Source organism: Larimichthys crocea, chromosome I (assembly GCF_000972845.2).
Source record: "Larimichthys crocea isolate SSNF chromosome I, L_crocea_2.0, whole genome shotgun sequence".
Classification (NCBI taxonomy): domain Eukaryota; kingdom Metazoa; phylum Chordata; class Actinopteri; family Sciaenidae; genus Larimichthys; species Larimichthys crocea.
In genome coordinates this window covers 34,877,606-34,891,387 of record NC_040011.1, presented here as the reverse complement: position 1 = coordinate 34,891,387, position 13,782 = coordinate 34,877,606, and the positions used below count along the sequence as shown (strand labels likewise).

The 13,782-nt window shown below is 40.4% G+C and overlaps 2 protein-coding genes across 23 annotated transcripts in view; both read left to right on the top strand.

Moving 5' to 3' along the window:
* Window positions 1-13,782, top strand: part of LOC104930405 (protocadherin gamma-C5) — a 260,504-nt gene that overhangs the window by 90,983 nt on the left and 155,739 nt on the right. The window contains exons 1-2 of one of the 22 annotated variants that reach the window (XM_027278321.1): window positions 1,140-4,012; window positions 10,230-10,468. The exons of 14 other annotated variants lie outside the window; for them this stretch is intronic. In XM_027278321.1, the coding sequence (XP_027134122.1) occupies window positions 1,634-4,012; window positions 10,230-10,322 (2,472 nt within the window). In that variant the 5' untranslated portion in view covers window positions 1,140-1,633 and the 3' untranslated portion in view covers window positions 10,323-10,468. Of the gene's footprint in view, window positions 1-1,139; window positions 4,013-10,229; window positions 10,470-10,572; window positions 13,739-13,782 lie in introns of those variants that run through there. 7 more of the 22 variants (XM_027278311.1, XM_027278309.1, XM_027278307.1 and 4 more) reach the window with 7 other exon arrangements.
* On the top strand, window positions 4,783-8,716 carry LOC104939578 (protocadherin gamma-A6-like). The gene has a single exon (XM_019260563.2). It carries the CDS (start codon window positions 5,537-5,539, stop codon window positions 7,979-7,981), a length of 2,445 nt encoding a protein of 814 aa, XP_019116108.2. The 5' UTR covers window positions 4,783-5,536; the 3' UTR covers window positions 7,982-8,716.

The following is a 13,782-nucleotide window of genomic DNA, read 5'->3' as shown; positions in this document are numbered from 1 at the left end:
TTAACATCAAATTATTATTTTGTCACCCCCTCAGACCCTCTTAATAATGTGCATTCTTATTGAATACAAAAGCAGCATGCAGAAAATGCCTTTATTACGACATGCAGAGCTTGTTGTTGCATTGTATTTAAAAAAAAAAAAAAAAAAAATATATATATATATATATATATATATATATATAATATATATATACATATATATATGTAGGTTATTTTGTTTCCAAGGAATCAGAACAAGTAGTGACAAAAGTTGAATATCTCTTCCTCTTTCTGAGTTTCTTTACAAACTTAGCAACATCGGCAGGACTAGAATTAACGAACATGCATGCAGTTCACAAAGGAAACTTTGTAAACTATAGACAGCTATATCGTAAGACTGTAACCAGTTATGAAACTCCAAACAGAAGTCTAAAAGTTAAGTGTGTGTATACAAACAGGGCTCTGCTGTCAGGAGATTCTACTATAGTGTTAGAAATTATATGGTGGGTGGATTATTCCACACTTGAAGAATAAATAGACTGGAAACTGATATCTTTTCAGCAGCTTTTAGTTTAATTTCCTCCGCAGTTTCATCAACTCCACACAGCTAATACTTATGTTTTCTTCTGATAGGCAATTACATAAAGCAATTAGAAGAAAGAAAGTCTTAACATTTGTTGACATGATGGCAAAACTTGAGGTGCTTTCGAAGTATTCATTGTGAATGATTTAAACTGTAGGTAAAATATGTGAACTTATGAGTAAATACTTAGCTGTCTAAACTTTTTGTGTTGCTTTGTAACTACATGATTTAACTTCCCAGCTTAAATATTGCATGCATATACTTCTCTTTGAAATTTGTCTACGGATTCAGGTGCTCAATATTACCAAACTTTTGTGAACCTGCAGATGTACAAATCATTATTGAAGTGATTATGGCCAATTGCCACTTTTAAAAGCAGTAGAAAGTGTCCAAGCTCAACGAATTATTAAATAGTCAACAAGAAATATCCAGAAATTCATTTTTTTTTTTTTTTTTTTTTTTTTTTTTCTGGTTACTGAGGACACAATCATACAGCATCAACAGGAGAACAGTAGTTCAGTTAAACATCCAACAGTTTAAATTGTATAGATGCTAGATATAGATATAGATGCTACCATGCTAGTCATAGCATAGGAGCACTTGAGATTGAACATTTTAAACAATACTTAAGTAGAACCACTGACCTTTACAGATATTGCAATCACTAGACCAGGTTACCTCAAACGGTCACAGGAAATACCAGTCTGCATTTTGCCCATATGAGAGTCATTAGTTAATGTTGTTAGTTTGATTGTTTCCTGATTTGAACCTCATGGATACTTACAGTTAAACATATTGCTTAAACATCTTGGTAGCTGTAGTTTCTGTTTCATATACAGATAAATTATAAGCAGGTTACAGGCAATTTAAGTGTTACTTTTATTTATCTGTGTGTTTTTGTTTAACTTTACTCACGGTGGCGCTATACACCAGCGTTAGGATGTTTGAATTCCTCTATCGTTTAGTGTGGACACACATCCTTGTGCTCCTGTGTCTAGATAGGGACATTCGCCCAGGAGCCTAAGTCGCTTTTGTTCGCTTTATTCTTCATCCCGGTGTGATCTCATCGTTGATGATGGATTCGACAATAATCTGGTTTCGGATATGCGGATTTTATGTCCTCCTTTTTTTGCGTGCAGTTTATGGAGACATGAGCTATTCTTTTCCAGAGGAGATGAAACGGGGATCAGTAATTGGAAATATAGCCAAGGATCTTGGGCTGGAGACAGGCGCTTTCTCTAACAGGAGAGCTCGTATTGACACGGATGGGACTGACAAACGTTACTGTGACATAAACCTGAACAACGGAGAACTGATTGTGGCTGACAGGATTGACCGAGAGGGGCTTTGTGGAGAAAAGGCTTCGTGCATCCTAAAACACGAGCTTGTGCTGGAGAATCCTCTTGAGCTCCATCGTATTAGTCTACACATTCAAGATATTAATGATAACTCGCCACAATTTAACGAAGAATCGATCAACATAGAAATTCACGAGTTAGCAGACAGAGGAGCTCGTTTTGTGATAGAAGAGGCTCACGATGCGGATGTTGGGCAGAATTCAGTTCAGCAGTACAGCCTTAAAAAGAATGATAATTTCATTTTGGCTGCTAATGGAAACACAATAGAGCTTGTTCTTGATAAAGAGCTTGATCGTGAAAAACAACAAGAGATCAATTTGCTCCTTACAGCTCTAGATGGTGGCTCTCCTCAGAGATCAGGTACAGTAGTCATACACGTCACGGTACTGGATGCTAATGATAACGCCCCAGTGTTTAGCCAGGCCGTTTATAAAGCCAGTCTGCCTGAAAACTCTCCTGCAGATACTGTAGTGGTCACAGTGAGCGCTACTGATGCAGACGAGGGAATTAATGGAGATGTGACTTATGACTTTGGTCATGTTACTGAAGATGTGAAGAAGATATTTAGTATTGATCGTAAATTAGGTGAGATACGAGTAATTGGCACTGTTGACTATGAAGCTACAACATCATTTGAAATACGTGTTAAGGCAAAAGATGGATTAGGTCTATCATCTTATGCTAAGGCAATCATCTCTATCACTGATGTGAATGACAACGCTCCTGTAGTCAATTTGAAATCTCTGACTAATCCTATTCCAGAAGACACCCCACCTGGTACAGAGGTGGGCATCATTAACGTGCAGGATAGAGACTCCGAGAATAATCGACAGGTCCGCTGCTCCATTCAGCAAAACGTCCCTTTTAAGTTGGTTCCTTCTATTAAAAACTATTATTCTCTGGTGACCACAGGACAACTGGACCGTGAACTAGTGTCTGATTACAACATTACAATCAGTGCCACTGACGAGGGCTCTCCACCTCTGTCCTCCTCTAAAACTGTTCAGTTATCTGTAGCAGACATCAACGACAATCCACCTGTGTTTGAGGAACAGTCCTACAGCGCATATGTGACTGAAAATAACAAACCTGGCTCCACTTTATGTTCCGTTACTGCTCGAGACCCCGACTGGAGACAAAACGGTACAGTGATTTATTCTCTGTTATCCGGTGAGGTGAACGGTGCCCCGGTGTCCTCCTATCTATCTGTTAACGGAGACACGGGGGTGATCCACGCTGTGAGGTCGTTTGATTATGAACAGTTCAGGAGTTTTAAAGTCCACGTGATGGCCAGAGACAACGGTTCTCCTCCGCTCAGCAGCAACGTGACCGTCAGTGTCTTCATATCGGATGTGAATGACAACTCTCCTCAGATACTGTACCCCGCCCCGGAGGGCAACTCGTTCATGACCGAGCTGGTCCCCAAAGCTGCACACGGAGGCTCTCTGGTGTCCAAAGTGATAGCGGTGGACGCGGACTCCGGACAGAACGCCTGGCTGTCCTATCATATAGTGAAATCCACTGATCCGGGACTTTTCACTATTGGTCTCCACAGCGGAGAGATCAGGACACAGCGGGACATTTCTGAATCTGACAGCATGAAGCAGAACCTTATTGTGGCAGTGAAAGATAACGGACAGCCCTCTCTCTCTGCCACGTGTTCCATGTATTTACTTATTTCTGATAACTTGGCTGAGGTGCCAGAACTGAAGGATATTTCTTATGATGAGAAGAATTCCAAACTGACCTCTTATCTGATCATCGCGCTGGTGTCAGTGTCCACCTTTTTTCTGACCTTCATTATCATCATCCTGGGTGTGAGGTTTTGTCGCAGGAGAAAGCCCAGACTGTTGTTTGATGGAGCAGTGGCCATCCCCAGCGCTTATCTCCCTCCTAATTACGCAGATGTTGACGGCACAGGAACTTTACGCAGCGCTTACAATTATGACGCATACCTGACAACAGGTTCTAGAACCAGTGACTTTAAGTTTGTGACATCTTACAACGACAACACACTTCCTGCTGACCAGACTCTGAAGAAAAGTCCATCTGACTTTGCTGATGCGTTTGGAGAATGCAATGGTTCTCCCGAGGTAGGAACACATTTCGCATAACTGAACCCACGTCAAACATTTTGAATAATCAGATCTTGTTGTTGGCTTTAACCCTTTTTAGCTGTCCAATTTCTTTCGTGGTAACTTACACTTTTATTGAGCACAGTTGTTAATAAGTAACCATGTTCAGTAACCAATATATTAAACCTCAGCTCTTTACATGTTTCATACCATATGTCCCAGACGACGTGTAAAACTTACACAACGTTACACGCACACACACACACACACACACACACACACACACACACACACACACACACACACACTCACTGCTTAATATCATGTTCCTCTGTCCTTGGTGCTGAACACTGATTTTCGGTTCGCTTGAACTCTGTCTAATAGTATGTTGTCGCTTTTTTGTTTGTTTGTTTTTACTGACATTATCAGAGGATGGTAGACAGTCATTTCTGTTTTGTTATTTATACCTGTTAAAATAAAAGTTGGAAATGCAGTAAAAGTGTTGGTTATGATCAGTACAGTTTGATCCATTACGAAGCTCTTGTATATCAAAGACATCTAGAGCTTTTGCAACTGTAAACATTCCTTCAGATGTGTACAGGAAGATCAACACTTACTACTCCATAATATTATATGAATGATGTGTAACTTTTCATTCACAGTTTATTTTATTTGCATAATGACAGTCTATAGTATATACACTCTACTAATATTACTTCTAGTGTTATTACAAAAAAAATAAAAAATTGTAGATCTCACATGGCTGATTTAATGGTGGAAATAAACTGTTCCTGTGTTGGTTGTTTTGATGTAGAGTGTACTGTAGCATGAATCTGCAGTGATTTTCTCTGAAGTACAATCTCTGGACACTAGCGTTTGGTAGCCTACTCCTGTCCTGTTTGGACACAGACCAAACTGTGATTAAGGTTCGGAGAACTAACTCTAACTCTGCACTGTAGAAGTCAATAGAGCAGAAAAAAACATATATAACGTACTGCAGGACCATTTAATGATGTGTTGCAGGCCCACATTAGCTTTCTGAGAGATTTGTAGATCTCAAAATATTCAAGGTTTCCAACCTTACTGTTGAGTATGACGAGTGCATGTGTCTAATAGAATACTGTACGCTGTTGTAATTATCATCCCACTCTCTTGATGGCGCTCTTTTTTTAATGTCTGACTCGTGGATGCTATGTCGTGTCTCACCCTCTCTATGCCAGTGGAACTGGAGTATTGGGTCAGAGCCGAGAGGTGTGTAGGCATGCGTGTTCGCGTTTGTCTGTGTGAGGGGAAGAAGGAGAGAGAGAGAGAGTGTGTGTGTATGTATGTATGTGTGTGAGTTAGAGTTGGAGCTCAGAGAGAGAGAGAGAGTGTAGTGGTGAAATGGGGAGAGAGAGAGAGATGAATCCAAGCTGACAGCTTTCTTAATAGAGCATGACTAACTCGGCCAGAGAAGCAGGGAACCGTCGGATTAAAGCAGCATTTTCAGTCTATATTTTTTATTTTTAGGATTGGACTATATTATCGACAATAGATCGGTTTATGAAAGGACAGTTAATAATGGATCAAGGAATAAAATTAAAATGGTCGCTGCGTTTTTTACTGTTCAGCCTCGTTTTTGGTTTTTCGTTCGGAGAAGTCCGTTACGTCCTTCCAGAGGAGATGCAGCGGGGGTCGGTTATCGGGAATGTTGCGCGGGACCTGGGGCTGGAAGTGACCGATCTTAATGCTCGACGAGCCCGTGTTGTTGCAGAAGGAACACGCCAGCTGTGTGAACTAGAGACTGCGTCAGGCAACCTTTTGATCAGCCAACGGATAGACCGAGAGGAGCTCTGCGCGCAAGCCAGTGTCTGCATCTTACAGTATCAGCTCTTACTCGAAGACCCTCTTCAAGCATACAGCTTAGTTTTGGATATTACCGATATAAATGACAACAGCCCGGTGTTCGCTGCTACGGAGATTAAACTAGATTTAGTCGAATCCACCGTTCTGGGGAGACGCTTCCCCTTGGAGAGCGCGCATGACCCCGATTTGGGAACGAACTCAGTCCGCGAATATAAACTGAACCTGAATGATCACTTTGCGTTGGAAATGAGTTCCCAAATTAACGGCAATGCGTATCCGGAATTGGTTCTTAAAAAAGCTTTAGACCGGGAGGCACAAGCTGAACATGTATTGAAAATCAATGGAATTGATGGGGGGAATCCAGTCAGATCGGGAACTGCTTCCATTCATATCCGTGTCTTGGACGCCAATGACAATGTCCCAGTTTTCAGCCAACGAGTTTACAAAGCCTCTGTGCCAGAGAACTCGGCCATCGGGACTGTCATAGCAACACTGAATGCCACGGACTTGGATGAAGGTGTTTATGGAGAGTTAACGTATTCTTTCAGTCATCTGTCAGACAAGATGGGGGGAGTTGTTGAAATTAACCCTCTGAGTGGAGAAGTTCGTGTGGCAGGTCTTATTGACTATGAAGAGGCTAGTACGCACGAACTGGATGTTCAGGCTAAAGACGGTGGTGGTCAGGCCTCTCACTCTAAACTTATAATTGACATCATTGATCTAAATGACAATAAACCTGTGATAGAGATAAAGTCAACCTCTGCTAACGTGGCTGAAGACTCGAAACCGGGAACTATGGTTGCTCTGATAAATGTTTATGATCTGGACACTGGGAGCAGTGGGCGTGTCACGTGCACAATCTCAGACAATGTTCCATTTAAATTTGTGTCAGAGGTCAAAAACTATTACATGTTGGTGACCGACGGAATACTAGACAGAGAATTTCAGCCAGAGTACAACATCACAGTCACTGCCACTGATGCGGGCTCTCCCTCACTCTCTAGTGTAAAAGTTATAAAGATCGTGGTTCATGATATAAATGATAACCCCCCAACTTTTACGCAAAGCGAGTACGTTGCCAACATCTTGGAAAACCAACCCGTTGGCACATTTGTGATAAAAGTTACAGCAGAGGACATTGACGACGGGTCTAATGCTAAAATATTCTACCAAATATCAAGGGACACAAACTCAGAAGTGTCCTCCTTCCTTACCATCAACACAGAAACAGGAGAGCTCTTCACATCACGCCTCTTTGATTACGAGCTGTCAGTTCACTTCCAAATTAAGGTGACAGCTCGAGATGGAGGCGATCCTCCACTCTCCAGCACCTGCACCGTAAACGTTTTTATCAAGGACCAAAATGACAATGCACCTGTTGTCCTATATCCAGTCCAAACCACCGGGTTCATTGCTGAGGATATAGTACCAGCTGAAGCGCCCAAAGGTTACCTGGTTACGAAGGTGGTAGCTGTGGACGCCGACTCTGGCCATAACGCCTGGCTTTCCTACAGAATAATCCACGCAACGCGGCCCGACCTGTTTATGGTCGGTCTGCATACAGGAGAAATCAGAACTATGCGAGCATTTGTGGAGGATGATGAACCGAAACAAACTGTTTTAGTTTCAGTGACGGATAATGGACCAGAATCTCTCTCTGCTACTATTACAGTCAGTGTCGTCATTGGAGAAGGACTGCCTGTTTTAAACGAACTCTTTGAATTTGCAGATGAACCACGGGAGAGCGATAACTTAACTCTGTATTTGATTGTCGCCCTGGCAGCCGTTTCCTCTCTTTTCATCCTTTTAATCAGTGGAGTGTTTTATTTCAAACTCTGTCGGCGTAGTTATGTTTACCGTTCAACCGCCGCTAGTCTCCCTGTTTTCCCCATGGCCTACTGTACCCCTAATTTTACAGATTTAAGCCGCTGTGGGACCCTGCTCAAAGATGAGCGATATGATTCATTCTTGACCACTGGGTCGTGGAGAGGTGATTTTCGTTTCGCCTCAAACACAGACACTGACACACTTAAGAAAAGAAGTGCAGCCTATCAAAAAAACACCCTAAGGCGAGCTAGTACAGACAGAGCTACTTTGAAGATGAGGGCAGGTGCGCCGCATCCTTGTTACGTGGTCAAATGAAACTAGGACCTTTTGACTTGCAAATATGTTATAGTTACAGTATACGTTTTACCATGGTTGTATAAAATTTCTAGTGGAATACATATTGTGGTTGTGTATGTTTAAAATGTGAACATTTTCCAACCGAAACACTTTTGCATGCACACTTGTTAATGCATCAAAATGTTTTGTTTCTATTTGCAACATCATCCCCCAATATCCCAAACCTGAACCACGACAATCATAACGTTGTAGATAGTAGCATAGAAAATAGTATCATTGTGGCATAAATAAAGTAATTATTCTGTCCAGATAAGTTTTGTTTTAGATTGTTTTTATCAAAGGCCAAAAAAGTTTGTAACAAACGGTATGCCTCCGTGAGAGGGATATAAGCTATTTAATATATTTAATTCAGGCTAATGTGTCTCCTTTTGAAATTGCTGTAACTTCGCTGTAACTTCACTATTACTTCTGATCGTGCGTAAGCTGAGGAATTGCAGTGTAGACTGTTCATCTTTCGCTTTGCTCTGGCATATTTCTCTGTTCCTATGTTTATGTTATTGTCTAAAATGGCCTTATTGTCATTTTTTTGATGTAGCAAAGTCTTGATAACGCTACGTTGTGGTTTTAAGCAATAATACATGATTTTTTGTGAGACAGGCATAACAAAAGCTTTGCACTTAATGCTATGTAATTGAACAATATGTGAATAGACTATGACTGTGTACTAATGACAAATAAACTTCAAGAAGAGAAGATTGTGTTTTACTTCTCCGTTGGCTCAAATCTGGTGAAGCACACAAGCAAAGGACATTTACATAACAACATGAACCCAAACTGATGGCCATCATAACAGTTCAAGACATATGTAATTAACATGGAAAACAAAACCTGCAAGGAAACTTAAAAACATTCATGTCAGTGCAGAGCAACACATATTTGCAACATATTGACCAAACTTAAATGAACCTCCCCTACATCCTCTTACTTCTCTGCGTTGGCCTCAAACATGGACAGTGCAATATTAGCATACACTTGCAAGTCAAACACAATGAATGCAACACAACATGTATAAATAACTGCAGACAGACAACAAACAACAACAAAGTTGAAATTCAAATTTGACTTATATATAATTGTCCAGTCAGACAACAGTACTTGTTGTGTGACTGTGTGTGTGTGTGCGTGTGTGTGCGTGTGTGTGTGTGTGTGTGTGTGTGTGTGTGTGTGTGTGTGTGTGTGTGTGTGTACCTGCCTGCCTGCAACTGACTGACTGGTCATGAAGCAGTGAGGTTTTGTCATCAACCAATCTATAATAATGTGAATTTGTGTGTGTTCTTGTTCACGTTATATCTGCAGGCTAATCATAATTTCATTCTTGAAAGGAGTGGAATAAAGCTGTGTTTTTGTATTTTTTATTTTTTTATTTATTGCACATAACTGGGTTAAACAGTATGGTTGACAATAAGGATAATACAACAATAAGAAAAAAAATAACAATAACAATGAATAAGAGATAAGTGAGTCACTTTTACATGGCTAATTTTAGTTAACACAAACATCACAGACTTTGATGGGAGGGTTAAGTGTTGGAAAAGTGCAGACACATTATATATGTAACTTAGTAGTAGGAGTTTCTAGCAAAACCTTGAAGCTTTACTTTTTTGTATTTATTTATAACAAAGAAGCTCTCTTTCGCTAGGTAATTGCATAAAGATCAGTTTCTTTTTCTTAGCACTTGACATTTGATTTGTTATATATTCCATGATACATGACTATTGTTCACTCTACTTTGGTTGCAATATAATAAACTGTCACTGAATTTAATTTAATTAAAATGTGATTTCAAATAAGTTGATAATTAATTTATGACACTGTTCAAAATAATAAAATCACAGGATCAGGGTAGAAGAATAAGGGATGCATAGGATATTGTAACTTAAGTGCTCAGAAACAGACTTGAAGGCTAAAAATTGCCTAAAATGTAAAATGTTAAAGCAGCCCCAGAAAATTCTACTATAGCACTTTGTTTGTGGTGACTTCTCTGGGGCATTTACAAAACATCACTGTGTGTCCATTATATTATTATCCACCATTATATTATCCCTTATTCCACCATTGAGATGTAAGTAATGCATATGAATGTAGTATCTAAGTATGTGACAATATGTGATTAATTAAGTTTTGAAGGATTTATACTAACTGTTTTCTTTTTTTTCCCTTTCTTTTCTCTGTGCTCTCCTTGAATGAAACACCCATTTCAATGCAGCAGGTAAGATCATTTTTGTATTTCTTTGTCTTTAAAGCCCGAACAGTACACTACAGTACACAAAAAAAAAGAAAAAAAAAAAAGAAATGTTAGTATTACAGACTCATCAACAGCATACACAACTTAAATTAATATGGAATACAGTTGACCCGGAATGAGTTTCTATGTCTATCCTTTTCTGTCTCTCTTTCCTCTCCACTCTTTTTCACCATAACCAAACTGTATTGAAACACCATATATATATATATATATATATATATATATATATATATATATAATATATATTAAATATATATATATATATATACATTATATCTAGTATATATAACCCAGCTGCAGCAGCTACATTACTCTTATTTGTGTACGCTTTGTGATTCCCTAGGCATATGAATATTAATAATCTAGCTTTGCTCTGCAGTCATTGCCTGACTAGTGCATATTCATGATGTGCAGAATGTATGAACAGGGGGACGATGAAAGGCACCATGGTGACCCATTTAAAAAAAAAAAAAAAAAAAAAACTACCTGTGCAGACACCATGTTGTAGCTGCATAGCGAAGATAATACTGCTGCGAAATGTGTCGGTACACGAGTAAGATGAGTATTGCCGCAGTTTCATACTAGATAGTCAGTTCCACTCAAATGTAGGTCACTGGATTCATCAGTCAGATTGCATCAGGAGAGATTATCTGTCTATCTATCTAGTCAGATGTTATTTATTGATTGACAGTCATTCTAAAATAGACTTTCATACTTGCATGGATTTTGATGTTGTGGATTAAAAACATTAAAGGTTAGACAGGAAGGGCTTATAAAGCATATATATTACAGACAAGATACAGTTTGAGCTTTGGTCCACACATGAAGTTATTTCACAGTTACTGTTGGTGGTGCTGTTGCCTAAGCAAACTATGTGTCCGCTTTGTCACAAGTCAACGCCCGTCTAAGAAATAATAAGGCGATGGTTGTGTGCATATTCTCAGGCTCTAGCGTGGATGATTGCATTATGTCGATTTGACTGAAGACAATACAGTCAATATTGTGAGCGAGATACGAGGTCTCTCCCTATACGGATAACTGTGTATATGTCGATCTGATGGGAAGAAATGGATACTCTAAAGAGAACGGGCACCTCATTGGATTGGAGATTCTCCATTTTGCTTTTCTGTGTCGTTGCTGCGGTTAGCGGACAAATTCGTTATTCTATCCCAGAAGAGATGAGAAAAGGGCTGCTTGTCGGAGACATTGCAAAAGACCTGGGCTTGGATATCAGAAGGTTGGTTTCTGGTCGGGCTCGACTTGTTGTAGATAGTGATAACCAATATGTCGCGCTGAACCAGAACAAAGGACATATTGTTGTCAATGAAAGAATTGACAGAGAAAAATTATGCGCCAAGAAATCACCCTGTAGCTTTAGTCTAGAAATTGTCCTCGAAGATCCACTCGAATTGTTTTCCATTACCATCGAAATTCAGGATGTAAACGACCATGCTCCTGCTTTCCCCAAAAAAGAAATTAATTTGGAAATAAGCGAATCGACGCCCATAGGGACTGTATTCTTGCTTGATAACGCAGCTGATCCTGACGTAGGAATAAATGCACTGCAAAGTTATTCTTTAAAGACAAATGATCATTTTGTTCTCAAACAACACACTCGGACAGATGGGAGTAAATATGCTGAAATGATGCTTCAGAGTGGTTTGGACCGCGAGAAACAAAGCGAACATACGCTCATATTAACGGCTGTTGATGGTGGGGAACCGCAGAGGTCTGGAACAGTAAAGATACACGTATCTGTTCTGGACGCAAACGATAATGCACCCGTGTTTACGCAGTCTTCATACAAAGCATCTGTCTTGGAAAACGTTTTGCGCGACACTGTTATTATTCGAGTCAGTGCTGTGGATGCGGACCAAGGTTACAATGGTAACGTCACATACGCTTTTACCCACTTAGAAGAAAAATCCTCTTTTCCTTTCGAAATAAATTCGTACACGGGTGAGGTTAAACTCATCGGTGAAATCGATTACGAGGTTTTTTCAAATTACGAAATAAACCTTCAAGCAAAAGATCCATGGGGGGTAGTGGGCGTCAGCAAATTGATAATTGAAATTGGAGATGTGAATGACAACAGTCCAATAATCACAATGGCTTCATTTTCAGGTAAAATTTCAGAGGATTATTCTCCTGGTACAGTTGTGGCCTTGATTAGTGTCCAAGATAAAGATTCTGGAAAAAATGGCCAAGTTCAGTTAAATATAGATGAAAACCTTCCGTTCAAAATCAAATCGTCTCTCAGAAACTATTATACATTAGTCACTGAGCAAAAGCTCGACCGAGAAAAGAGTTCCAGGTACAACATCACTCTCACTGCCACAGATGAGGGCTTGCCTGCCTTATCAAGCAAGAAAACTATTGTTTTAGAGGTTACTGATATTAATGACAACGCACCAGCTTTCAGCCAAAGTGTTTATGGAACTCAGGTAATGGAGAACAATTCCCCTGGTGTCACTCTGTTGCAGATCCACGCCACGGATCCAGACCAGGGCCAGAATGCACGAATATCATATTTTCTAATTGATGGCGAGGTTAGTGGAAATTCGGTCTCCACATATTTCTCTATTAATACAGAGAGTGGGGTCATTCAGTCTTTGCGTTCGCTTGACTATGAGCAAGTCAAAGAGTACAAACTACGAGTTAAAGCGCAAGATGCAGGGTCGCCACCGCTGAGTAGTAATACGACAGTTATTGTGCGTGTTCAGGACCAGAACGACAACCCTCCTCAGGTTCTGTATCCAGTCCAGACTGGTGGCTCTCTGGTGGATGAAATGGTGCCTCGTTCAGCAGATGTGGGCTATCTGGTCACTAAAGTGGTGGCTGTTGATGTGGACTCTGGACAGAATGCCTGGCTCTCCTATAAACTGCAGAAAGCCACAGACAGGGCGCTGTTTGAAGTGGGCTTACAGAATGGAGAAATAAGAACTATCCGCCAAGTCACTGATAAAGATGCTGTGAAACAAAGACTGACTGTTATAGTGGAGGACAACGGGCAGCCCTCTCGTTCAGCTACAGTCATTGTTAACGTGGCGGTGGCGGACAGCTTCCCTGAAGTGCTGTCGGAGTTCATTGACTATACACATGACAAGGAGTACAATGACAACCTGACTTTTTACTTAGTGCTGGCTTTGGCTGTAGTTTCCTCCCTCTTCATCACGTGTTTAGTGGTTATTATATCGGTGAAAATCTACAGATGGAGACAGTCTCGCATCCTGTATCACTCCAACCTCCCTGTGATTCCATATTATCCACCACGTTACTCAGACACTTTGGGGACAGGGACTCTCCCACATGTGTACAACTACGAGGTGTGCAGGACGACTGACTCCAGAAAGAGTGACGTCAAGTATGCTCAACCGATGAGTCAAAGTTTGGTTAGTGTGGATGATGCTGGAGTTGAAACTCCGCTGAATGGAGAGCAGTCATCAACAATGTCTCGCATGTCTACTCTGGTAAGTTTTCCTGTTACACAAATCTGCCCTTACATCTGTGAACG

Bases quoted from the DNA above. Each gene is read 5' to 3' on its own strand.
- LOC104939578 (XM_019260563.2), top strand. From the start codon at position 5,537: ATGAAAGGACAGTTAATAATGGATCAAGGAATAAAATTAAAATGGTCG.